The 27,648-nt window shown below is 40.6% G+C and overlaps 1 protein-coding gene across 1 annotated transcript in view; it reads left to right on the forward strand.

Moving 5' to 3' along the window:
* The window catches only part of PPP1R14C (protein phosphatase 1 regulatory inhibitor subunit 14C), a 54,759-nt gene that overhangs the window by 22,164 nt on the left and 4,947 nt on the right, over window positions 1-27,648 (forward strand). Inside the window, exons 2-3 of the mRNA XM_062641649.1 lie at window positions 19,923-20,006; window positions 21,207-21,239. Coding sequence (XP_062497633.1) covers window positions 19,923-20,006; window positions 21,207-21,239 — 117 coding nt within the window. The remainder of the gene's footprint in view (window positions 1-19,922; window positions 20,007-21,206; window positions 21,240-27,648) is intronic.

Raw genomic sequence — 27,648 nt, forward strand, 5'->3', positions numbered from 1 at the left:
CTATTTTGATGACTGAAATCTTTTAAAGCGGGGAAACAGCAGAGATATGAAACGGGAGCAGCATGGAGCTTTGTCTCTTATCTTTTTTTCCCAGGGAGGGAAAGGGAGTGCCTAACTTTGATCTTGTTCCCTTCCTTCCACCTGCTTCTGCATGCATGTTCATGCAGTTTCATGTCTGACAACTTGATTATAGTCTCTGGTGTTCCTGGAATATCTTCCATTTGAGAAAATCTGTAGGTGGAAATGAAAACAGGCCTGTGAGAATATGGAAGAGTAGAGATTGTAGGAATTTTCCTCATGAACATTCTTTTGTCCAGGCTGATCTCTTGCAAGGGGCTCAAATCTTAGACTTTGGATGTTTGTAGGTAGCCAGTTAAAAATAACTTGATTGTTTAACACAATATTGTACTTTGATTTCAAAGTTCCTTTGAACTGGCTGTTCTGTGTTATAGACAGACTAAAGATGTGCAGGAGTGCTTCTGGATTAATTTTGGTGGTGTCAGTGCTGTACTATGACTCTGAGATTAGCCTCAACAGGGCTTTTTGTCCCTAGAATGGAAGTAGGCTGCTGAAAAGATTTGGTTGATATGCAGGTGTTCTGCATGCCTTGGTCATTTGAGAAGGAGCTCCACTGAAGGACTTTATTTTGGATTCCTTGGAGTTAGTTCCTCATCTGTGGTTATGGGATAATGATGTTATGTTTCTTACACATTCTTCACTGTCACCCAAAGACTCTCGATTTGAATGTATATGCTAAGTACAGTGTGTCAATGAGAACACTGCTGTCCTTTACATACTACAACTTTAAGTTGTAACATTTAACTGCTTGAAATTTTGTTTTCCTGAATTTCCAATCCTCTCTTTGATTTCAGAAGTAATGTGAGAAGAATGCAAAATAGCCAGCTCTTTGACTAAGGTGTGCTAATGGGAAAAAGCTAATTTATACTCAGATTGTATTACTTCCTTTTCTTGGCATCTGGAAGTAGAAAATTTTTACAAAAAAAAAGCACTACGGAACTATATTGAGTAAATAGATTAAAACCTGTCCAAGTTAAATGTTTAAGTTGATGCAGGCTAGGGTTGGGATTTTTTTTTTATTTTGGGTTTGTTTTTTTTAATAAATTACATTTATTGGGTGGTCAAAGTGGCTGGTTGATAGTGCCCATCTTTAGAACTTTTGATGCGTTTCATTTGGTCTGGTATAAAAAGTTTGGTCTTACAGTGTAACAGATGGAAAAATGAAATGACATTAATTGTGATTTGTATCATGTCTCTTTTGGCAGAGCAGTGTGAGTAACACAATCAGCCAGGCTTTAAGACAGTCTGTCCTTAGTCTCATGTCCTGACTCAACCTTTGCGAAGGTATACTGGTTAACTTTATCTAGATCTCAAGAAGGCATTGGCTTCAGCTCTCCTGGACCATGATAATGCTCTGTGTTGCCTTCAGGATCAAAAACAGCAGCAGTGAACTCCAGCTATAACAGAAAGGTACAGGTCTTCTGTGCAGATAATAGATACCATTAGTAAGATTAATTTGCCTTGAGACAGACAGACCTCTGTGCTGTAATTGCTTGATGCTTCCTTTAGTCTCCTGTTGTTTACTGCAGATGGGTAATAGACATAGAAAATCCCAACTTGTGAGTCCTGGGCCTTGGTAGAAAAAACAAAACATCACTTTTGTATCTTTGCTTTAAAGTGTTGCCCAACACAAACAGTTGTGGTCAGATAAAGGTTTCATTCTGGAAGATGGCAGCTCTTGAGTTAGAAAGTTGAGTTGTATGAGTGTTTCCATACTAAGTAACTTCATGTGCATGTGGTCAGCATGTTTGTTTGAGAGCAGGGAAGATGGCAAAAGGAAAACACTAACTCCCAAGTACTTCCAAGATGCAAGATAGTGGAAGGGAAGTGAAACTCACAGGAATGAGTAGCTGAAAGGTGAAACAGAAAAATCCTTGAATAGTTCCTTGAAAGTCTTCTAGAAGCTAGAAACTAGCCAGTGTTGTCCAGAAGGACAACCCATGCTGTTACAGCCTCACCTGATGCTTGCTCAAGCTGGTGTGGCTCCTCGCTATAAATATATTATTAGCTGTGTTCAAGATAGTGAAATTCTGAGTCCATGTTACACAAATCTTGAGATAATTTAGACAAAGCTGATCCCTCTCAGCTCCTCAGCTTCTCTTGCCAGCAGCTTCTGAATGATGCCAGTGAACTTATGATCAAAATAACTTTGGCTGTTGCAGGAGCTTTTGTAAGAGCAAGCAGCTTAAAATTAGAGCCCTTCTGTGATAGGCACTTAGTTACAAACACAAATGAGAGATAGTACTGCTTGAAAAATACGGTGCTGAGGTGTCCAGTGATGGTGATTGTAATGCACCCAAGTGAGCTGGTGTGGGATCCATCCATGCTAAAGATGAGGGCCATTTTTTGACCCAGAAAAGGTTCTGGGTGGCAGAAGTTTTGACTAACAATATTTCACTTGTGAACACAAAGGTGGCTTTCTAGGAATTCAAGAACTTGCCTTTCATGAGCTTGCAGAGGCAGGAGTGTCAGCTCACTGGACGCCCTCTCAAGAGCTAGTGAAGCTTTTCAGATTGTTAAGAGAGACTTTCAATTATGGTAAATATAAATGTTAAAATGCTTTAAGAAATGGCATTGTCAAAACAACTTCTAACTACAGTATTTTTGTGATGCTATTCCATGTTTTATGGGGCCTGGAAAACATGTTTAAGCTTCTTTCCTCATGGGGTTTACAGAGAACTGGGCTCAAAACTTAAATCCTAAGCCAACTTTAGCTACTTTAGGTAGATATAGTGCTAAAGCAGAAGGCATGTCTTGTGCTTACTCATTATATGGTCACGGAGTGGTACACATAGAATCATAGAATAGTTAGGGTTGGAAGGGACCTTAAGGTCATCTAGTGCCAACTCCCCTGCCATGGAGGGGGACCTCACACTAAACCGTCTCACCCAAGGCTCTGTCCAACTTGGCCTTGAACACCACCAGCGATGGAGCATTCACAACTCCCCTGGACAACCCATTCCAGTGCCTCACCGCACTTACAGTAAAGAACTTCTTCCTTATATCCAATCTAAACTTCCCCTGTTTAAGTTTTAACCCATTACCCCTTGTCCTGTCACTACAGTCCCTAATGAAGAGTCCCTCCCCAGCATCCTTGTAAGCCCCCTTCAGATACTGGAAGGCTGCTATGAGGTCTCCATGCAGCCTTCTCTTCTCCAGGCTGAACAGCCCCAACTTCCTCAGCCTGTCTTCATAGGGGAGGTGCTCCAGTCCCCTGATCATCCTCGTGGGCCCCCTCTGGACTTGTTCCAACAGTTCCATGTCCTTTTTATGTTTAAGACACCAGAACTGCACACAATATTCTAACTGAGGTTTCATAAGAGCAGAGTAGAGGGGCAGGATCACCTCCTTCGACCTGCTGGTCATGCTCCTTTTGATGCAGCCCAGGATATGGTTGGGTTTCTGGGCTGCAAGCGCACACTGAAGCCAGCTCATGTTCATTTTCTCATTGACCAACACCCCCAAGTCCTTCTCCGCAGGGCTGCTCTGAATCTCTTCTCTGCCCAACCTGTAGCTGTGCCTGGGATTGCTCTGACCCAGGTGTAGGACCTTGCACTTGGCATGGTTAAACTTCATGAGGTTGGCATCAGCCCACCTCACAAGCATGTCATGGATGGCATTCCTTCCCTCCAGTGTATCAACCAAACCACACAGCTTGGTATCATTGGCAAACTTGCTGAGGGCGCATTCAATCCCACTGTCCGTGTCAGCGACAAAGCTGTTGAACAAGACTGGTCCCAACACTGATCCCTGAGGGACACCACTCGTTACTGGTCTCCAGCTGGACATTGAGCCGTTGACCACAACTCTTTGTGTGCAGCCATCCAGCCAGTTCTTTATCCACCGAGTGGTCCATCCATCAAATTGATGTCTCTCCAATTTAAAGACAAGGATGTCATGTGGGACAGTGTTGAACGCTTTACACAAGTCCAGGTAGATGACATCAGCTGCTCTACCCCTGTCCATCAGCTCTGTAGCCCCATCATAGAAGGCCACCAAATTGGTCAGGCAGGATTTCCCCTTAGTGAAGCCATGCTGGCTGTCACCAAGCACCTTGTTGTTTTTCATGTGCCTTAGCATGCCTTCCCGGAGAATCTGCTCCAAGATTTTGCCAGGCACAGAGGTGAGACTGACTGGTCTGTAATTCCCTGGGTCATCTATTTTCCCCTTCTTGAAAATGAGGGTTATATTTCCCTTTTTCCAGTCATCGGGAACTTCACCTCACTGTCATGTTTTTTCCAATATGATGGACAATGGCTTAGCAACTTTATTTCCCAGCTCCTTCAGGACCTGTGGATAGGTTTCATCAGGTCCCATGGACTTGTGTACGTTCAGGTTCTTAAGGTGGTCTTGAACCAGATCCTCTCCTCTAACATGGCAAGTCTTGTGCTGTTTGTTGAACCAGACTTCAATTCTGCTTGGTTGTTCATTTAGAGCGTCTGTGTGTGTTGTGAGGATCAAAGAATGATCTGGAGGTAGATGCAAGGTAAAGTGTCTGAGATTGTTTCAGAGTTTTAAGTGTGACAACAACTTTTTTTATTGAAGACCATAAAGTATTTTGAAATTTGACTTGTTAACCAATTCATCCTTTTAAGTAAGACATGCTCTGCTGGTTTCCCTGGTTGGAATTCAGAAACTGAGGAATTAATGTCTGACTTCAATCCTAGCCCTCCTGACTTAAGTTCTACACTTACTATTTTTTTAAGATGCAAACCAGCTGATTTCATGAGTCAGTGGTTTCTTAGTGTAGTGCAGGTGATATTCTCACATTTCTGTACCTTTTAATGAACTTGAGCATCTTTTAGCATGGGGCCTGGCATGATCTTAAACCTCAGGATTGGAGCCTTGGGAAAGTTACTAGTATAACCTTGATTCTTTTGATGCCAGCTTTTCTAGGAGGAGCTGAATGGAGGTCGCAGAGACTTAGATTAAAAATATTGGAACTAGCGGAGGGCTGTTTTATGTCTCTTCATAATAGCTGGCCCTGACAGTTTAACAGAGCTTATTGACCATCTGCTTTGTCTAGTTTGCCACATGGCAGAGTAACAACTAAGCCAAAATACTGGCTGCACACTGTATTAATTAAACAACTTGCTTGTGAACACTATGAAGGTACGAAATAGATTGATGTTGTATATTTAACTTGAAGAGTTTTGTCCTTTCCTCTGCTGCAGTTCTTTGGCTCTGCCAAATATTGAGCTGGATATCGAGCCAAAGAACGTAAGAAAGGTGGTGAGAAGGGAGCTGTTCAACTGTGCATTAGAGTCCCTATTTACCTCCTTGCCCTCTGTCTTCTGTTACCCATTCTCAACAGATGGGACCCAGAGTATATTACAGTTTTGTCCCCCTGCTGCTACTTCTGACTGCTGCTCCCTGCCTCTCACAAAGCTGGCAAAAGCAGCAGCTGTTTCATAATTCCTCTGTTTGAAGGGAGGGAGAAACAGCATGGGGAGGGGCAAGAGACTGAAAGACTAGACATCTTGCTTGCAAAGGACTAGAGAGAGACATTGTTCATGTCTCTTGTTTTCAAAAGCCAATTTCTCTTCTGAGAACAGCTTTCACTTTCTTCAGTGTTCGTGTTCCTGGAAATACAAGGCATCCTTCTCCGAGGTGAGAGCAGAAGTTGAGAGCTTTAAGCAAATAGCATTGGTTGTGTCTGCATATCTCTAGCTGGAGGAACCTGACTGTGGGCTGCTTCTTAGTGTGACTAATTCTGCTTGAAGGCACAGCCCCCTGGGAAAGCAGTTTTTAAATCCAGACTGTGCTGGATTCAGAGACATAGAACATGTTCTCTGAAAGGGATGTGGCAAGGCTTTGGCAATATCCAACAACTGACTGCTTGATGAAGGGACATGCTGTAGGTAGCATCTCTGCAGCTAGAAGCTGAATCCTGTTGAGCTTGTTATAATGAACAGATGGCTTGTTAATATGCTCTGCTGTGCTACAGCAAGCTGTGCTTCTTCAAGGCCTTGCTACCTACACTTTCATTGCAGAAATCTGTGTACAGATTCTTTTTCTTCTGGTAACTTTCTGTAACAACAGGTAACTGTTCATACATATGTGTTGTAGCTGCATATTTGTGGTCTGTTAACATGCTTCTGAAGGGTTAGTGTCTATATATGTGTATACACTGTGTATATAGTAGTATACTGTTGGATGGTGTAACATGACATAGTATTGCAACTCAGTATAACGTAAATCTGAATGCAGCTTCTATTTGGCTGTATTTTAAATATATCTATGCTGCTGGAAATGGTTTGTCTAGCAGGTAAATAACTTCAGGAGAAAACTGAGACAGCTGTACTCATTTGGGTTCTCTGAAAAGCTGTCTAGTCTGCTGCAGAGAAAGCCCATGCTACCTCCTTGTTTTGGCCTCTGAAAACTCAGTGCTAACTAGAAACATTCTCTGATTGTGTTCTGGACTTTTAGGAGTTACAGAGGATCTCTGATTTACATCTAAGTGCTTTGGATCCCAGGTAGTCCTGGGGTGTGGTGTCCTGCAGAACCAGGAAACTGTTTAAGAAATGACATCTTGAGTACATGTGCAAGTTCTCTCCTTTCTGGGAAGCTTTAATATTCCTGAAGATGGCTCCTTCTGGCATTTAAGGGATACTTGAGAAAATTACACTTCCCTTAAAATCTTCTCCTTCTCACCCCCCCCCCCCCTTTTTTTCTCCTACTGTGTTAATTAACATATTTAAGAATAGTCTGTCACCCTTTTGTTAACTTGAAAAGGTGAGGATTATAGCCCTTCTGCTTGGGCTTCAACCTAGTGATGAATGAAGGGCTAGGCTTGATACAGCTTTTAAAAAGTAGTCCTTGCCTGGAGCTGTATTTCAGTCATAAGAAACAGTTTAAGCAGCTGTTTTCTTTAGCATGTACATAGGAGTTGTGCTGTTGAGAAGGAGGGGGAAAAACAGTGTTCATCCTTTGGCAGCCTGTTGGGGTTCTTTCCCTTTAGTTCAGACCAATTGCAGTTTCTGTCTTGACTAACAATCAGAGTCACTTGCCAGTCTGTAAGTTCATGTCATTCAGGGGCCCTCATCGGCCCATGCTCTGTTTGCCTGCATCATCTTTCAGCTACAGTGATTTGTGAGGCAGCTGTTGCACGAGCATCTGGAACTTTCATGGTTGTGCCGGGAAATATTGCCTGTTTGTTTATCCAAGGAGCATAAGGACATCTGAGTGCTCTGGCCCCATTTTGTTTTGGGCTTGCTAACACTGTCATGATCATGTAGCCCATCACAAATTTTCATTATCCGATGTGAAAAGGTCTGCCACATGCTTTCTGCCAGCAAGATAGTCCTGGAAGATGATGGGCTCTTTGGCATTTAAAAAGTGAAGCTGTGAGTAAATTAGATGCTTCAGATTGACTCCATTTCGTTATTTTTATTCTTTTTTTTTTTTTTTTTTACTTTATACCAAGCCAAAACAACAAGTGTTTTGTCTTATGTTCTGTTTTTCTCCTTCAGTATGCCTTAAATAAGTCTTCAGGCTGTGGTTATGGAACCACAGAGCTTTTATTCCTTAAAAAAAGAAAAATATATCCTTATCATCCATAACTCTTATTCTTCTGAAATGCCACTGGCAAGAGAAATGCACATTTTAATTCAGGCTGTGACCATTTAAACAATGTAGACGATTAGAGACTGCTGACAAGTGCTGACTTGCAAGTTTGTGTGGGAAAAATGGAGGAAAGTATTTTGACATATTTATGACATTTGCTTAAGAAAGATAAATCTTGAAGTTGAAGCAGGAGAAGAAGGACAAATTTTAGGCTGACTACACAAAGTGAGAGTTCAGTTGAAAAAGTGCCCTGTTTAGGGATCTTGGGAGCTGTAAGAAGAGGTCCTGATGCTGCAGGCTACCTCAGAAGACAGGCTGGTATCTGTTCTTAAAACAGTTGTTGCAGATCATCTGCAGGCTCTGTCAAATGATACTTGCTCGGTTTGCTTTTTCAAGGAGGCGTCACCATTTGTAAGGTTGGCTGGCAGTTTAGAGTGCAATTCTTTGGCAGTTTGCTTCTCAGGATAGGTAAATGGGCACATAGGGACATAGGGGGCTTTGTAGTGGAATGAGTGGAAGAGTGAAGGAGGAGTTGAGACTCAGAAGGGTTTGATGGAAGCTTTTCTTTTACTAGTGCTTTGGACTTTGCAGTGAACCCTTTTCTTGCATTCAGTGGTCCAGTTGAAAGGATGTACTCTTAACTTGGAAGTACAGTGCCTTTTTACAACCTGTGTTTCAGAGACTCTCAGGAAAGAGTGAATGAATGAGTATACTTGAAACTAAATGAATGGGAAGATGTTTTTGCCAGACTTCTTAGGGCTTTTAAATGGAAGTATCCTTAAATGAAGTCTAAAGCCTAAATTCCTTTCAAATGTGCTACATTTGGATATAATAAAAGGATTTTGGGAAAGAGTTGTTAAAACTGGCAATTATTTATTAACTAAAATGGGAAGAGATGACATATAGAATCTATGAGCACCTGTATCAGGTAGTTAAATGGTGCTTTTGCAAGTGAGAAGGAGGGGTGATGCTGCAAGACAGAAATTCCAGTTAACACACCTGCTGGGATGGGAAGAAAATGCTTCGATGTAAGAAAGAACTGAATGCTTCCATTGAAAATCCCCATTTTGAAAGGAATTAATATGCCCATACCAATGACAGAGAAGATAATCTGAACTTTATGTTTAGCTTTCACCTTCTATCACTCTGTTCTGTCTTGCACTGATACGAACTTTTCAGATGAGACATTTATTAAATTGTCAAGTAGTTGAGAAATGGAGCTTTCCGTGTGTATTTCTTACTGGCTTATGCTATTTTGTCTGTTGAGAAGTGTTGGGGAAAGGTGCCTTTTTCTAATTTAGCACCTTCATCTGCATTGGCATCATGATTACTTTTCCTTGTAGACTACGCAAGGATTTCTCAGCCAGGAGAGGAAAGCACAAAGAGATATTCTGCCTGTTCAAGAGAAGTGGCCATGTTTCTGTTGTACTGGGCAGCTGCATCAGTGTCATGGTTAAAATCATCTGATTTTTGAGGGCTGTCACATTTTTCTGAAGTTATAGAATACTCATGGTAAAATAAGAGCAAATAACAAATTGCAACTGATGCTCAACTTCTATTTCCCAAATGAAATATTCCCAAGGGAAATATTTAAATGAATGATGGGGCCGCAAGGCATGCCAAACTGTGGGTTTTGGCCAGTGTGGTATTCCTAGAAGCTGTTCTGTTCCAAGTTAGAGCCTATTTTGGTTTCTCACTGTTGGATGTTTTATGGCAGGAGATCTGAGCAAGTGCTTCCTAAACAGCTGCTTATACAAGAACTACTGTGTATGGACAGAATGGAGTCAGCCCTGCAAGTGTGTGATCTCTGACTAGTGTTTCAGTCACCCATTCAAGCAACAGATAAATACCAAACTAAAAATAGCAAGTTCAGGGCCCAGGGTAAGTATTTCCAGTCACCTACATAATAAGCTCTTTTGAAAACTTGTTAAAACACAGGATGCCAAGAAATTAATTTGCTAACCTTCCCCCAGCCCCAACCCCTAAATAGTGTATGCATTTTTTTTTAACTCTTAGAAAAGCCCATTTGGCAGCTAATTACAGGAGAAGTTCTCCTGTTGATTCTTTGGGAATTACTTCCTTAGCTCTCAGTTTACTGACCAAGGCGCCTGCACATGCCTCCATGGCTGTTTATGGAGTTGCAGGCTGTATCCATACATAGGGAGTTACCTCCCTGCTTCTGATGGGAGAATGCAGTCAGTGAAGTGTGGCAGCCAGCACATTCTAGCTCCAAGGGTGTGTAAATAAAAAGGCATGGCCTTCTGAAAGAACACAGCCTTCCTTCCAGCCAAGAAAACTTGAAGGGTGTGTTGGTGACCAACAGTAGGCAGTGTGTCTGCTGGGCAAGCCTAGCCTCAATTGAGCTGGCAGAGTTTGAAGTGCGATAAAACTCTAGTTTAGCTCTCCTAACACATCATTCTTTCAATAGCAGCTTTGTGGCCCTGCTAACAAGCAGAACAGAGAACTGTGGAAAGAAAGGATCAAGGTGGCTTCTTCTACAGAGTCATCTTTAGAGTATTTAGCTGAGGTCATCATCATTACATTCTTCTATGGTCTGTATAAACATAGAGGAATCTGACAGCAGTGGTCACGTTCATGCAGAAATATACAATGAATTTTAATGGCTGGTCAGCCTTTACTGATTAGAGAGCCCCTGCCCTCCATTTGAAACTCCTGTTGCCATCACTCTTGGGTGTAGGTAAGCCAGAATGTACATAGAAACAGTTAGTTTGGGGAATTTTCATGCTTTGCTTATTACAAGCTACTAACTTTATAATTTGCTAGTGTCAAATAAATATATCAATGTTTTTTTAACTACTTGCTTTTTTTGTTGTATGATTTATTTGAAGTCCCGTTTTGGCATAACTCTGTGGCACTAAGGCAATTTAGATGTGATGTGAAGCATCAGTCTGTAGTGCAGCAGAACACAGAAGCAGGAGGTTGGTCTGGATTTTTTATTGCTCCAATTCTGTAAATGTTTAGTTGCATAGCCATTATATATAGAATTGTCCTCTGAAATTGGCCCTGCCTCCCCTTCCCTGAGTAACTTCACTTCAGTGAATGGTTTGGCAGTACTTGAACCTGTCTCGCTGTGCTTTAACTTAACCTTCCCTTTCCTGTCTTCCAGCTAACTTTTGACACAGTTGGCTGTTTTACTTTTCCCCCACCCCTAAATGGGGTAAAATGCCATACATGCTAACCATGTTCTGATGTAGGACCTAAGCAGCTGACTTAAGTTTAGTGTTTGGGCAGACTGTAGCTGTAAGGAGTTTGTCCAGAGGAAATCATGGTGTGTTGCTATTGTCTTTCTGCCCTATAGCCTTCTAATTGAAGGAAAGGCAAAACTGCAGTGGCATCTGCAAAAACAAGCAGCTGCCTCTGTGTTGAGTGTCAGTGCAGGCAGGCTTGTGTTCTGGGGAAGGGTGAAGATATTTAGGGAAGCTGGGTCGGGACTCCTTCTCTGGATGTGGAGGTCCTCTCACTATCCTCTTCCCTTTTTGCCCATAAAGGGAGCTTTCACAGCAATTGCATTGAGGGATGATGTTCTTATTTCTGCTCGTAACCCTGATCACTCCATGCTGACAGAAGCACCCCAACTGAAGTAAGGGCACAACAGAGTAGCTTCTATTTGCATCAGTTGTGTGGTTGCTATTTTGGTGTACTTGTGTGCTATTTTATAATGAAAGTTCGTGTTGTGTTGACTTCTTTAGAGGAGCTGACTTTTTGAATGGAACTTGCAATTGGAATAGCATCTGTCCACTTCATCTGCTCTAGAGTTGTGTGAGAGCCAAGAGGAGAGGCTGATCTGTGGCTGTGCCAGCTTGAAACAAACAACAGTAGTCTATAGTAACTGAGGGAAGAGAAAGAGCCAGCTTGGGTAATGAGCTGGAAGAACTTGGCTTGAGTGGGTGCTCCTCCCCTGCTCATTAGAAATATCAGTTGCTGTTAATGGCTTTAATGAGGTTCATAACTAGAATTGTAAGTGTTTGTTTGTGCTGTTTAGTCATTGCCCTGTTAGTGTATTTTTCATTTCCATTTGAATTCTGAAGCTACAGCTGTACCTAACTCCTGGCATGTGCATAGACATTAAGATACCCTTATACTTAAGTGACTCCTAGTAGTTGTTTTAAATTTGTTTTGAACCATGTTTTTTTTAATACTAATTTCCAAGTAAGGAAGTTTGATTTGTTCTTGGGTATTGATAACTAACACGAACATACAGGTTTAGTATCCCAGTTTGTCTAGGGTGATATCCTTATACAGGGATTGTCCTGCTTGGCATCATTTTGTCCTGAATCCATTCCTCCCTTCTCTCATCAAAACCAAACATTCAAGCCTGTAACCCTCATGATTTATGCTTTCCAGGTGGCTAACTTTGCCCCCTTTCATAGTCCTCAGAAAGGAATAAATGATCCTGAGTATTCAAAACTCATAGAAGTCCCAGCCATTAAGGAGACATTCTCACAGGATCCCTCTCCTCTGCCTGTTTTTTTGCATTTGGTCAAGGAAAGAAATAATTTGCTTCAGACATGCTAGTGTGTTTTATTTTGTTTTTTAACTAGCAGTAACTTTAGGACATCTTATCAAGTGCATAAAAAGGAACTGTATTTTTGACATTAACACTTGTAAATGGCCTGTAGGAAATGCGAGTAAAAGCCCTTCTCACCCTTAGTCGCATTTTCCCTTTGACTCCTTTACTGCTGTCTGCTGGAGAGCATACTCTGTCTGGTTTGTTCATCTAGATGAGTGTGTTAGACCAGCAGGTTACTGTCACCTTTTGACAGTTCAGTTTTGCAGCCCTATGTGCTTTTTTCAGAAACTTACAGTTGACAGTACTGTATAAGCTATGTAGTTCTTAGGAATAATGAATGAGATGTTGATCTAAAGCTAGAGAAGTTCTGTCTTCTCTTTTTCCTTGCTCGTTGGTGCTCAGAAGTGAGGTCCTTGCTTTTTGAAGCTTCAGCTCATAGGACTTATTTTTTGTGAGTCACTTGTTGATCAGCTGCTTAAAGTGATGTGTATGGACATTCCGATACGTTATTAAATGTATGTCTTACGCAGTAAGTACTAGCCTGGAAAATGCAAAAGAATCTAGTCACTGTCATATCCTTTACCCTGTTAGTGTGGTCCTTCTGGACTTTACTGACTTAATTTGGATTAAGGTTATTTCTGCAAATCAGCCTCTGTATTTTGAAGTGGATGTGTTAGAAGGGTGTGTTTGCTTATGCTCGGATAAGGGGAGAAAGGAGAAGGAAGAATTCCTAACCACACTGTTTCAGTGAAGGCTGGCTAAGTGACAGGATGGTCATATTCTTCCAATTGTTCAAGGAGCATGGTGGTATCCTTCTTATCATGTAATCCTCGTGTAATTCTCATGGCGTGTCACTCGCTGGGGCAACACACACCTAATGTGTGTACTGATACGGATCTTGAGAGTGGATCTTTAGGCCTGGGAGCTTGAGAGTGCTCCCTGTTCCCTGGGTTCAAACATGCATCTTCAACAGATCTTCTCTTTGGGGTTTCCCTGGAGTAAGATGTGCTCTTCATAATACAAGCTTCAGGCTATTTGCCCACTTCTCTACTAATCAACATAGGGTGAATTGTCAGATGCAGACAGGCTTTAGCTAGCTCTTTCTTCTCTGAGCCAGAAGAATGTGGATAAGCTTTGGTCTGGAAATCTGATGGCTGTGTTAATAAACTGTGGCACCTGAATGTAAATGCTTTGCCAACGGGGTTTATTCTCTTGGTCTGAAAGTTGCAGTTATGCAGCTATAGTTTCTGGACCACTGTCGTGGTTTAAGCCCAGCTGGTAACTCGGAACAGATATGATGTGAAGCATCGCAAATGTTTGCACGCTGGCTGAGGTCCAGCTGTACTTGCCTGTGTAGACACTATGATTGTGTGTCTGTCTGTCTTTCCCATCTAGCTTAATAACCTTTTCCCACAGCTTTGTCAATTCTCTTAATTGCCAGGTACCGATGATTTCTAGGTAAGCTCCCCCTCTGCCTCACACCAAGGTGTGTATTCCTTCATGCAGAGCTGCATAAGCATTACTCTTGGCACTACTCTTGATTTAACAACTGGAAAATGCACTTTTCGTATTTGTCATATTTGTCCAAGTTGAAAAAATCTGAGCTGAGGAGATTTTCAGTAGATGCCTGTCTCAACTGGAATACCTTGGGAAGATTTTTAGGTAAGAATTCAGTTATTTCTATGTTGAGACTAAAATCAGGAGGGGAAAAATATTTCTTCACATTGCATGAGAACTTTTAGCAGCTTAGTTTACACTCTAGTATGGCTAACCTTGGAAATTTAGGAGTGAGAAGACTTGCTTTGTGGTGGAGATGCCTGTTGCCAGTTGATGAATGTGTTCTCAGTTTTATCAAGGATCAACCCTCCTCTTTCAGTTGTGCTTGTCATGTGTCCAAACTTGTTAAATATTGGCAATAAGCTCAAAGATTCTTAGGTGAATAAATTACCTTTATAGAGAATTAGGAGGGGCTGGACTCTTGCAGTTCATGTTGATAGAGAGCCCTGACTACACTGCCTGGGAGCTGAGAGTTGCCTCTTTCTCTGCTTGCAGTGGTCCTTCCTCTGGCCTTTGACTGATGAGAAAGGGTACATAAGAAGGAGGTAGAAGCAATACCCCCAAAAGGTAGAGCAGAGGTGGTGGGATTTTGCAGGAACCAAGCCATGGTAATAAAAGCTGAGGACTAAATTTTTAAGAACAGGAGCAGAGGGAAGTGGGTGCTTGAGGGCAAAAGTTAAACTGCCATTCCCCAGACCTGAGAACTGACTCTAGGGAAGATTCTTCCATGCTCTACCAGCAGCTTCAGGGGCCCTTGCTGGGTTTGTAAAGTGTTACCTCCCTCTAGTGTTGTGTGTACAAGGTAGTGGGCACAGTCCCCTGCTAGCCCCAATGGTAAGGGTAGATCATATAAAACACAGCATCCTTGACTTCTATTCAGCTATTCATACCATGTTATGTACCTACAGATGCACTAGGTGCTCCTGTGAGATACTGGGTACCTTGCATAAGCCATTCTGCTGACAGGTGGACACTTAGTGTCCTTCCCTTTCAGGATGTTTAACCGGATCCATGTGAGGTCAGTCTTGAAGACAGGCTCGGCACAGAAGATTTCTGTTAAACAGCCACAATGCTGCAGGTAATTATGATTATTCAGGAACAGTGGGATCAGCAACCCAAAATGAGTCAACAAATCTGTTAGCTTTGCCTGTAATGTCTCTTCACATTTACTTAATGGACAAGAGTGTTGAAGAAAGGAACCTCTTTCACCAATCAGGTCGTGGTGAAAGGGGCTGCTGTTCTGGTTAGAACAGCCTTGGTTCTAACACAGGCAACACAGGCTTTTCTAACTCTTAGTTGGAACCAAGACTGGATGGCATGCAGTCAGGGGTGTGGGGCATTGCACTCTGAGTTGCCTTTGAGATTGCACATTCAATTGACTAATGAGGTAAGTGTCTGATGTAGGAGAAAATAATATGTAACTGCATGGTAAGGATTGTATTGTAGTGGGAGCAGCATCCTAAACGTGTTAACTGATTATTAGCTGTGCAAACTGTTGCATGTGTTGCTTGAACCACTTCATCTGGACCAACAGAAATGAGAGAATTATTTTTTCATGTTTAACACTGGATCATCATGGCTGCTACAGCATTACTGCTGTTAGCAGTTGAGAATTGGAGAAAACATTCTATCATTTAGTAATTGGGTTGTAGCACTAAGGATTCTTATTCCTATTGTAAATGTCCCCAAACCTGGCACTTCTGAGTTTCCTCTTGCTCTCTTCAACATATTTCCTAATCTGTTGCTCCTCATACCAATCAGTAGACTCTAGCAGCCTTTCTGTGCTGCCAGCAGCTTTATTTTAGCTTTTGTATTTTGACTCTCCACTTAAGTAGGATTAGCTTTACATCAGAAAGAGCTTTTTTTGATTCTGGAGTCATAATTTTTTGACCACTTAAACTGTTCTTTTTATTCTCATTTTTGTCTGCTTTTGCCCTGGCTCATGTGTCCCCCAAAATAATGGAATACTTTGAAGTGAGGAACACATGGGTTTTTCCTTTGTGTTTCATACAAATGACTACTTGGTAGTATTCTTTTACCTGTACTAAGTGCAATCCATTCATAATCGCACCAGGTCACATATGCAACCAAATGTCTTCTAGTACTCGTAGTTTATGGCACTTTTATGTATCATCTTGAGTCTTAAACAATTACCTTGCATTGGGGCAGTGCTGTCCATATCTGCAGATTAACTTTTTTAAAGCTAACTGTATTAGATGTCCAGAAGGTGTTTCTTATTTTTAAATTAAATCTTTTTATATAGTGATACTTCTAGAAGAACTGGTCCTGTTTTCTAGTTAGCTTTGGCCATCTTCCAGGACTTTGAGAGAAATCCCCAATTCATACAGTCTTAAACTTTCATACCTCTGAAATGTATGGTCCTTTCCTTCCTTTTTCTTCATCTTCCTCTTTCTGTCCTTTCAGGTTGTTTCTAAACTCACTATACAAATGATGGCTTTAGCTTCTCCTTTCTCTCCCAAACTTAAAATTTAAAGTAAAACCCAACCAAACCCATTTCATTATTTCTCAGCATGGTAAGATGATGCACAGTGAATGGGCAGTAAGGATGACAGGTAGCAGGCTAATTTGAAAGTTGGCTTTATAGTGGCAAGTTATCCATAGGGCAGCTATCACCCTTTAAGTTTTAAAGTCTCAGATAAATGCTTAATTGGTAAATACCTGTAACAATGTCAGACCCATTCTTGCTGTGCTGGAGGTGCTATCCTCAATAGTCAATAGACTAGGGTGGGCAAGAGTTCTTCAAGTGCCCTACAAAATCCTTCCCTTTGGCTTAATCTGCTGTGGAAAGTGATTTCAGAGGCTTTTCCCTTCTTTCATTAAGGGATGCTCACCTGTTACTGTTCTGTTCACTGCTGAGGCTGTGATCACCTCTGCCAAAGGCTAAGTAGAAAACAGTTGGAGAAGTTGTAATGTCTTAAACTGCTACAGCTATTTATTACTTAATGCATGTTTGTGCCCCAAGGCATTTTGCCAGTAGCCTGCAAAGAATTCATGCAACTTAAATAACCACAGGGCTGTCTTCTAATATGATGTTGAGTTCAAATTGCATTAAATAGCATGGAAGCTAACGCTGGTGATATTCTTGGACTTCTGAATACTCAAGCGTAAAACGGTTCATATCTTGCCTATATTGTTAATGCAAAGTGGAAAGAGTGCTTAGAAAGGATGTCCATCCTTCCTTCCTTTGTTTCAATTGATGGGTGTTTGCACTCACAACCCCCAGAGCTCTTCTATTTTAGCTTCTCTGGAGGCTGCTCTCTGTCAGCACACTTTCCCCCCTCTTCCCCTCCCATTGTCTGCTATTTGCAGCACCTTGTCTTCCTCTCACTGGATCAGAACATGGCAGTGCTTTGGTTTCCCTGCACAGCCTAACGGCATGAACAAGACTCTTAAAATATGACCTTTCTGCTATGCACAGCCCCTTTCAGGCTTGCTCCAGCCTACTCTGGATCTAACTGCTCAATTGTAGTAGGATCAACCACACTTATCTTGCCAATAAAATGAGGCAAACAGAAGACATGAGAGAGGGAAGGAAGAAAGAGTCATTACAGGTGGTGTGGGTTGGTCAGGCTCCTGACCTAAGCACATGTTTTTCATACGTAACATAAAACTCTTGAGATTATGCAGGCATAATAGTTCAGATGGGGAAAAATGCTTTGATTATGTTCTTTCATTCAGCCAAAAATAAGAGCAAGTGTTACCTTTTTGAGCATCCACTGCTCCATTTGTGTTGTCTATCAGAGTTCAAATTTGCTGTGAAGTGGTGAAAATACACGTGATCTTTTGCAGAAAATGTAACTTAATTAAAGGCCAGTATGTCAGGCACAGCAAGCTCCCTTGTTTTTTAAGTATCCCTAACTTATTTTTTGTTATGGCTTTCCTTGAAGTAGAGGTGATATATTACCTCTTATACCAAAGCTTAAGTGAATTACTGGCATAGTTGCCCTCTGGACTAATGGCAGTGTGAACCTTGAAGATGTAAGAGAAAGTTGATGTGAAGGAGGTAAGAATGAGGAGGGATAGAAGCAAGAATTTCTCCCACATGACTCACACCAATCAGGGTAAAACTAACCTTTCAGGAGTTCTCAGCTTCAACAAAGCATGATCACAAAAAAAGCATTATATACCTTCTAGGGAATTCCCCCTCCACTGTTGCCTTTCAACATCATTTCAGTTTGCCAGAATGCCATTCTGACAGGCAAGAATTCAAAACGTGTATCTTGACAAAATATTTGATGTGCAGAACAACTCTTCTTAGCGCACAAAGGCAGGTCCATGGATGTGTCTTTTAATGTATTTCCAGTATTAACGGTGGTAAGTCCAGGCACCCTATCTCAGTAGTATTTTTAATGAGCTGCTTAGATAAAATGTTCAGGAGGTTTACTGTTTTATTTGGGGAATTTCTGGTTCTTAGTGTGATATGCTAATTAGTAGCATCGGGGTAGTAAGCTAAGGGTACCACTGCTAGGGATTAATATTTATCCTTTCCAATCTAGTGGCTTTTACTGAGTATCTCTATAGTCTGTGGAAGACTTCTCTACTCTTCCCCTCATGTGGAAATTGCTAATGAGCCTATAGCATTAGGTTAGGAACTGCCTTATTGCCAGATTATGTTACAGTAGCTAGTATTTTTATGATTCATCTCATCAAATGCTCACACTTCCTTTCTGACTAAAATGCATGCTGACAAAGAGTGAACCTGCTTTGGGCAAAGGATGTGCTTTGTGTACTTTTATTCATTGGCCTGCATGGCTGCTTTATCACATTTCTGTACGCTTTCCTTCAGAGGTGGGAAATGGGGACCTTAATCATCATAACTTTTCTCTTTCCTCCTCATATCCAAATAAATGTTGAACAGTTGGAATTTTAGCTGGAGCTGCTGATACAAGTATTTGGCACTTTGATACTTAACTTTTGCTAGATTAACTTAGGCTAATTTGTTACCTTCCTTGCTAATGTTTGAACTCTTATCCAGTAGAAAATTGATTTTGGTGGCAGTTGCTGTTGGAGATGTTAAATGATTTCACTATTGTTAAAATTTTGCAGATTGCTGGGCCCATCACATTTTTGTCAAAATGCTTCTTTAAAGGATCTTGAAAAATGTTGTTGAGGTACAATTAAATAGCTGCTGCTGGGGATATTGGTCTTGTTGCTTAACCCTGGCTCTCAAATCCAGCCTTCCCTTTGGAGGCTTTTTTTCAGGTCCCTGTTTTCATTCAGGAAGTGCTAAGGTGATACAACGCCAGTGAGCTGATCGATGACAGTGTACTTGGGAGAGGGCAGACTCACAGTGCCCATGCATTGGCTTGGATGGAGCAGAGGAAGCAGAGGAGCCATGTGGCTGTGGCACTGAGGCCGCTGTGAGGGTGGGACTTTGTGTGGCAAGGGGAGAGCCTGAGACCAGAGTGTTTTGTATGCATAGTGAGGTGCCGCTTTTACCATTTTGAAGTGCGTTTTATGTTGTGAAAATGCAAATAATGGCCAACAGACTGTGAATGCAATGAACGGTGATACCTGTGGATGAATTCTTTTTGGGATTCCAGAGCTCAGGGATCCTTCAAAATATGTGGACTGCTGCTCTAACTCAGGGAACAATGTGTCTGATGTGGTGGTGATGCAGAAGCAGAAATGTATGGGTAGTGGAGATTAAAAAATTATCTGAAATATTCTATGCTTTAGATTTTGCACTTCACTGGAAATCTGAGCTCTTCTAGTGGAATGTATGTGGCTTACAAGGATGTATGTCATCTTTGTAAGCCAACTTTGAGCAAGGGAGATCTTCCTTCAAACAAAATAAATGGTCCAATCAAGAATGATTTCAAAGCAAGTTTATGGATTGCTGCAGCTTTTATCTCCTTCTTCCAGTAGCTCTCTTTCATCCTCTTGCCCAGTACTGTGAGAATAGCATGGCTTTGTGCTGCTGGGCATGGGTCAGTAACACAACCCCTGGCTATGATGGAAGGGTTGCTTAAGAGCTGTCACCTCCTGTGTGGTCAGGGCTTGGTTTTCTGCTGGCCCTGGAGCAAAGAATCAAGCCACCTTCCCTTACTGATTTCCTTCTTGCCTGGCTGCAGGCAGATGGGGTTATGTGTGCTATCACTAGGCTGCTTTTGAAGTTAGTTAAAGGATATATATCTCTATCGACTATGTGGGAATTTTTGCTTTTCAGGAAGAAGAGATGCCAGATGTAGAAATTGACATTGATGACCTTCTTGATGCAGCCAATGAAGAGGAGAGGGCTCTCAAATTACAGGTAATATTATATCCTAATTTCAAATCAGAATGTTGCTGAATTAATGCATCTGGGTCCATATCTTGTGTTTGATTAGAACTGAGAGGTTCCTAGATCTGAGTTTAGCATAATTTACTGGACTGTAAAAAGGTAATCAAAATCCTTTAGGCTAAAAATGGTCTGGAAGGTAGGTGATAACAGGAGTAAATAAGAGTTCAGAATCCAGTAATATAGGGAGATATGCTGAGACAGATTAGATTCATTCAACTTTTTACAAGTATATGAAATGAAAAACTGGAAATTATTTCTCTGTCTATACCAGCTAGGATTTGGAGCCCATTGAGTTATCTTGGGGTAACTTGCCTAAAAGCTTGAGGAAAGGATAAGGTGGTCAGATGCAGGTATTAGTAGAGAAATTCAGAAACTGTCAGGTGAAATTAAACCCTTCAAACCAACTCTCTAATTCTCCGAATTCTGCTTGAGGTAAAAGTTTATGAAGGGAAGAATGAGGGAGGAAACATCATTGTCTTAATAGAGATACATATATCTAATTCAAGATAGAAAACGATTATGAGGGTCTCTGTTTATAGTCTTTTCAGATGCATTGAAGGAAGGAAACCTGTGAGTGGTTTGCCCTCGGCTCACTTCTGGGAGGTGATTACTGTGGTGCTTAAATGCACCACATCTGATTTGCAGTGCCTGTTGGCACCCTTTTCTCAGTGCCCACTGCCCAGACACATGGCTCTACTCTATTTACTCAGCATTCATAAATAACTTTGCTGCTTCTGCCTAAACAAGCTGCTGCAGCTGGGCTGCCAGGAACACCTGACCTAGCTTACAAACTAGCAAAGGCCTATAGGTCTGTATTTCTGCATCACAAACACTGTGGTGCGCTCACAGAAAGCTGCCTTTCACATGTGTATTCCTGGAAGAAATGTTCTTGGATTCTCATTCATTTTTCTTCAAGAGGGGGGTTTTATAACTTCCAGCCTGGAGAAAGAAGCCATCATTTCTCTCATGTTGCAGATTATTCTGATCCATCTAGGTAGGGAGTGAAGGTGACTTGCTATAATGCTAGGTTTTCAGTAGTTTCATAGTCCAGTGATTCCTGGTTCCTTCTCCTCTTCTTTCCCCATTCCCTTGCCAGTTTTTATACTGTAGAGTTGTTTATGTTCACTGTTATTCTGTATTGGAACTGACACTTTCATGTTTTGCTTCTAGGAAACTCTTGTAGATTGCTACAAACCAACAGAGGTAAAAAGACTTTTCTTAACTACTACTTATATTTGGAAAGTGTAGCAATGTTCAAGCTAAAGTAACTTTTTTTCTTATACTGATGATAAAGTAAATACAGGAATATTAATAGAGAACTGATGGGCTTGGGGTTTTTATCCTGGGAATGTTTATTCTTGTCACTTCACTACAGTAGGAACAGGATTGGGCCCTGTGGAGGAGCTCCTGATCATTCCAGCTGAAGTAGCTATTGTCTTCCGTAATGTTCTTGATTTTACTTTACCCACGCTGAAAGTTGTCATGTTACAAGAGTACTAAACACAGTTCTTATCACATGGTTAAAACCCTACTATATTTGCATGAAACATCAACTTGAGAGATGGACTGTGTGCTCTTCAATGTGAAGCCATTAAATTTTATCTCTGATGGTAAAATTGGTTGTTCTGGGAACTGTTACATAGGTATGAAGCTCAGCTAATTGTTTTTGTGAATAGACTTGAATACAGTTGTGGGATAACGTGAACTAGCAGGATTTGAGCACTCCATTTTCAACTTGAATATTCAGTAATGTGTCCAGTGCCAGTATAGCTTACTTCTTATATACTAATGTGTGCTTACTAGGAGGAGTAAATCATAGAATTATAAAATCGTTTGGGTTGGAAATATTGTAAGAAAAGCTTGGAATCATTGTAAAAACCAACCAACCAACCAAAAACCCCAACAAAATCAACCCCTAGGTTGTGTGACATTTTCTTGGTTCGATTTATAGAGTCAGTGCTTTTCCACCTGTGGCTTTTGTATAGTACTTAGTGTGGTTGGCTTACAGGATTTTTCTAGTCAGGAACCTTTCAGCTCTGCATGACTTAGAAGCTAGCCATTTGTTTTTTTGAAACAAGGCTGCACATAGCTTGCTTCCTTTGTAACATCTACAGCTGTAGCTATTTAAACTGTTGGGGCTTAGGGTAGTCAGGCTGTTAGAACCACTGGTATGGTTAAATAGACACTTCTCTGTTTATCAGAGACTTTCTTCAGGGCTTTTCCATTTATTTTTATTTTTTTAATATTTTTTTGTGGTAGACTGGGAAAATTCTCCAGAATTGCTATTACAGTTGTTGGCACTAACTTTTTGACAGTGCAGGGAAGTGACCCAGAAAGACTAGCATGGTAATGCTTCTATATCTTGGTCTGTGTTGTACCTTGATTTCTTCACAGCAGGTAACACACGTTACCTCCATCATGATGACAGGCCAAAAAATCAAGTCTTCAGCTGTCTCACTGTTGTAATGCTGCACTACAGATGACCCCTTTCAGCCTCTGAAAATGTAATATGAATTATTTTTCTTAGCTCTGAAGCTGGACACTTAATGCAAGCTGTGACACGGGTGCATGATAGATGTCAGTGAGTGTTCCACTGGAAACCTTGGTCATAGAACTGCAGGAAATGCTGTGCTGGTAATTAAGTTGGCATGGCAGCTCACAGGAAACAACATCCTGGACACGTGTACTTTACCGCCCTGAAGGCAATTGGATCAGAGTGACATTTTAATACTGAACTTGTGACTTGTCTGTTCAGTCCTCTGCTGATGGGATGGAGGCAGCTCCTTTACCTGGAAGCATATCCATCTTCCTTGACAATCTTTTGAGATAGCCAAGTTAAGTAGAGTCCACTCTTCTGAGACAATAGTTGCCAAAAGGGGAGTAATTTCCCAGGATTATTTTCACAACAGCAGCTTTTCTTCTTCATCTGTACTATGATAAGCCCAGTAATACTGCATGACTAGTGATTTAGGCCACTTCAAAATAATGATTTTTTTTTTTTTTTATTTGCCATATGTGGACTAGGAAGAGCCTTAAGTTAGCTCAAGCTTGCTATATGAGGATCTGCACCTTGTCTAGAAAATCTGAAATCCTTTTGTATTTTCAGACCATTCAAAACTGTTGAGGTAATTGGTTTGTGAAGGGCTTTCTGGAAGATTTGTGGTGGATGAATGTGAGCTGATGGAATTTCTCCTGACCAATCAAATGCAATCAACCAAGTACACTAGGGATTTTAGCATTGAGAGTTACACAGTTTGCAAATGGCAGTAATCCCTAACTGGAGAAAAATGTAATATGTCATCTCTGCTCTTCAGAACATAAGGAAAAATAGTACAGCAGGTAGAAAGCTTAATAACTTGAAGCTCTGACCTCATCTGTTTAAAAGCAAGCAAACAAAAACACGAAACAAAGCAAACCAAAAAAAAACCCTGAAAAAAACAACAAAAACCAAAGCAAACCCCAAACAACCCCCTAAAAATCCTAATGTGTATTGTAAATAAGTTTTGCTTACTGCCTTCCACTTAGCATAATGGTTAAGGAAAGACTGAGGGATTTTTGCATGTATTCTGGATTGACTTTTCATCAGAAGAAGCAGAGTTATTCAGGTCACTTGAAAGGTGGAAGGAATTCTCATTGTCTAATAAACTGGCCAAAGACGATAGCTGTCAGTAATGTATGAGAAACTGCTACGAAGTCTTTCTTCTGAGGGAAGATAAATAGGCTGTTAAATGTGCTCTAAAATGTTAAAAGCATTTTTTTTTAACGTAGCAGTTATGGCTGTTATTTCACTTTGTATGGAAATATGCTTAATGTGGGAATCTTATCGTAAAGAGTCATGTAGTTTGCCCAAATAAGGCAACTAAAGGTTATTCAGGAAAGCATGCACAGTTGGTATGTTTTTCGGGTGCTGTTTAAGTTTACATGAATGATTCTTAAATTAAAATGTTGATTTCCTAATCAAGATTTATATGCAGTGCAACTGATGCATCATTCAGTCATTAAAAATTAGTTTTGTAAAATATACCAGAGACTAAAAATAATTTCTAGGCACATTTGCCAATGTGGTTGTTTCTACAAACGTAATAATTAAAAAGCCCTCCAACACCCCAAAAAGAACCCCAAACAAAACCACACAAACCCAGTGTGTTTATTGGTGTTAATTACTGTAATATGTGACTTGTACTTATTTTTGACATCATTTTATTTCAGCCATAACCTCCTTTTTTTGTGTGGTTAAGTTGTGCTTGTTGAAGAGAAGTTGAGTTTCTGCCTGACTTGAGGCATAGGCTTTGGGATCTCAAATGGGAACAGTGATTTGACATGTGATGGTCGTCTTCCTACCGTGCAAAATTAAACAGTGCTAGCAGTATTCTTCGGACAGTTTACACTCACTATGCTTCCCCTTCTCTCTTCTGTAACTACATTTCTACTTCAAAAATGGTACATGTCATGTAGGCTTGACATAAGGTAACGCTTGATGTGAGAGAAGTTCATTTTAGGAGTGCACAACTTAAAGGGTGTTCTGTCTGAAGAATTAGTGCCATAACAAAATTCTGGATCTGAATTTTTGTGGTTAAAAAGGAGCAGGGAGCAGCAGCATCCTTCTGCATCACCCATATGCCAGAGGTGCCACTGCTTCACTCAGTGCCATGTTTTGCCTGTGGAAAATCCCACTCAGACCTTTGTCGAGTTTCTGCCTTGGTTCTAACTGATGAAGAATCTTAATGTAGGTTACAGGGAATTTTAAGTCTCATGTTAGCAGTGAAGGTAACAAAGAAATTTAATCTGTAATCCTGATGATAGGGTATTGATACTTGACAACAGACTCTCTATTTAGAATAGGAAGGCCATTGTGGCCATGAAATCAATGAGGTTTTGTCAAGATGCATACTTTGAAGAAAGCTAAATTTATGTTATTGTATCTCTGCTATTGGGAGCAGCAAGACCACACATATGGACTGGGCTTTGGAGAAAATCTGAAGTATTAGTGTCTGATGTCAATTAAAACTCCTGATAGTGGGGCTGCCAAAGTTACCACAGGAAAAATGAATAATAGCCTGTTAAACTGCTATGGGAGAGAAATCCAATGAATGGGCAGTTTTTATGTTTACTAACTCTAAAAGATGCAGCTGAGCTACACAATGCCTGCACATAACTAATATTTGATGAGAATGAGATAAATTAGATTTGGAGTTCCTTTTTTTCGGTCTTTCTTCTTAGAAATACACAAAGCTTCAGGCAAATAGGCTGGAGATCTCTCCCACTCAGGCAGGATTAAATCTATCTAAACCATTTTGTTAGTATAATTTTTTATTTAGTGCAAAATGGGAGAAAAAGTAGATGAAATTGCATCCTTGAAGAAAGTTGTTTTGCTGGTAACTTGTAATTAATAACAATTTCCCTTATGATTTCCAAACAAAAAATGTGAAATTGTTGTGCATATTCTCTGGAGAATTTGGGCAGAGATTTATGTCATTGATAGTTACCTCAGTGGCCAAACTATTTCAGCAGCTTTTAGCACTTAATTTTGAGAAAGGTAGAGAGCATTTAACTATATGCTTCCCTAAGCTTAATTTGTAGTTGGAACAAATAACAGGATTGTGAGTATTTTGGTTATGCCTTCAGATAATGTGTATTTAATATATAGACATGAATAAAAAGCTCAACCCTGCTGAAATAGAATCTCTAAACTTTTGATGGATAATATATTTTTTTGGCCCTACTATGTTACAAATTATTTCAAGTTAATATCACTATTTGGTTTTGGTCTTTTTTTTGTTGTTGTGTTCTGTTTTTTTTTAATATAAATATAAGGCAGCAATACACTGCCTTATGATTAGATTAAAAAGTACATTTTTGTAGCAATACTAACTAAAGATGTGTCCAAAAGCCTCAGTGCAGTGTACTGATTTAGATCTGGGTGAACCTAAGAGCTCATAGACATTTAATGCAGCTTAGCTGATGAGTGGTAACTTATTAAGCCACTGTAACTGTATTAAGTATCCATATTACTTGAAATCAAATAGGACAATTTGTAGAGAAAAAGTTAAGAAGGAAGCATATTTAAAAGTAGTGCAGACAGAGGCATTTCTAGAAAAACATGATTTCTTGATCATCCATTTAACTACTCTGAATTCACTGAACTGAAACTGTTTATGTGCCTGCTGAGATCTGCCCTACATTGTACTACAGCGTTGGAGGCAATTAAGCTTGCATGTTTTCATTTCTGCAAGTGCTCATGGATATAACTTAAAATACCTATAGCAATATTAAGCAAAAAAATACCTGAAAGAGGGTAGATTTAGGTTAGATATTAGGAAAAAATTCTTCACTGTGAGGGTGGTGAGACACTGGAGCAGGTTGCCAAGAGAAGCTGTGGCTGCTTCATCCCTGGCAGTGTCTCAAGACCTGGCTGGCTGGGGCTTTGAGCAACCTGGTCTAGTGGAAGATGGCCCTGCCCATGGCAGGGGGTTGGAACTGGATGAGCTTTAAGATCCCTTCCAACACAAATCTTTCTACTGTTCTATGACTATTATAAGCATGGTGATTTGACAAGATTAAGGTGGGCTTGTTTACATGCTGCCAGATTGGAGAATAGCTGGACTGCAGCTGAGTTTTGTGGTATGTAATCAGTGCCTTTTACTGTTTTAGCTCACCAAGAAGCTTAATTGGTGCATATTGGCCTCCTCTGGGGACTGATGGTGCTGAGGTCTCACTGGAGAGGCCGTGCTGATGGGATTGTTCAGTGAGGCTACAGAGATTCTGCTGCACCAGTTCTTGCTAATACAAGGCAGCTTCTAGCCTCACTCTCCCAAATACGTGCCTTGTTAGTTCCCTTATTCATATTTGATCAGCTTCAGGTTTGTGCCTGTGTGGAAGTGAAGGTGTTTGGCAGTAGGGTTCCCTTTTTCCTTTTTTCTTTTTAATTCCCATTCAGATGCCATTTTTGAGCTATTGTTTAGTTTGTTGCCCAAGTAGCTATGGAGATTGCTCTTCTGGCTGACTTTACTTTTTACATCCAACTAATCAGGCTCTCTCCAGGAAATAGCCTTGGGCAAACAGTCAAGGAAATCATCATTTTTTTTTACTTTGCTGCAGGGAAATAAAACTGTGGAGGAAAGCTGGTTTAGGATTCACTTTGTGCTCTGGTGAAGCAGAGGACTAGAAACCCTAAATTTTGGTTTAAGAACTAGTCCTAGAACATGCGTACTGTTTGTGGAAGAGAAATCTGGAGAGACAAAGTCTAATTATTCTCCAGAATTAATTAGAAGACTTTGAATAGGAAGCATGGAATTCATTGTCTAGCAAATGACCTCATTAAAACAATGAATCACACCTCCAAAGCAGCAAGGTGAAGTGATTTCCTCCCCTTTTCTGAATTATCATTTCACCTTCCTTTGTTGTCTTTAGTTTTGTTTTGTTTTTTTTTTTTAATTCTGCATTAGATTAATGCTTTGCTGAAGCAAATGTCTTTAATTCAAGGGAAAGCTTTGCAGAAGGAAAGTGCCTATGGCCAATTATAGATGAGTTCAAATGAACTATAGATTTAGTCTCTGTCTCATTTAAATTTGCCTTTACGATTGGAAAGATGTCTTCAAGAAACAATGATTTT

The sequence above is a fragment of the Pezoporus occidentalis genome, unplaced genomic scaffold, assembly GCF_034315485.1.
Source record: "Pezoporus occidentalis ecotype Australia unplaced genomic scaffold, CSIRO_AGI_Poc_V1 ctg7, whole genome shotgun sequence".
NCBI lineage: Eukaryota > Metazoa > Chordata > Aves > Psittaciformes > Psittacidae > Pezoporus > Pezoporus occidentalis.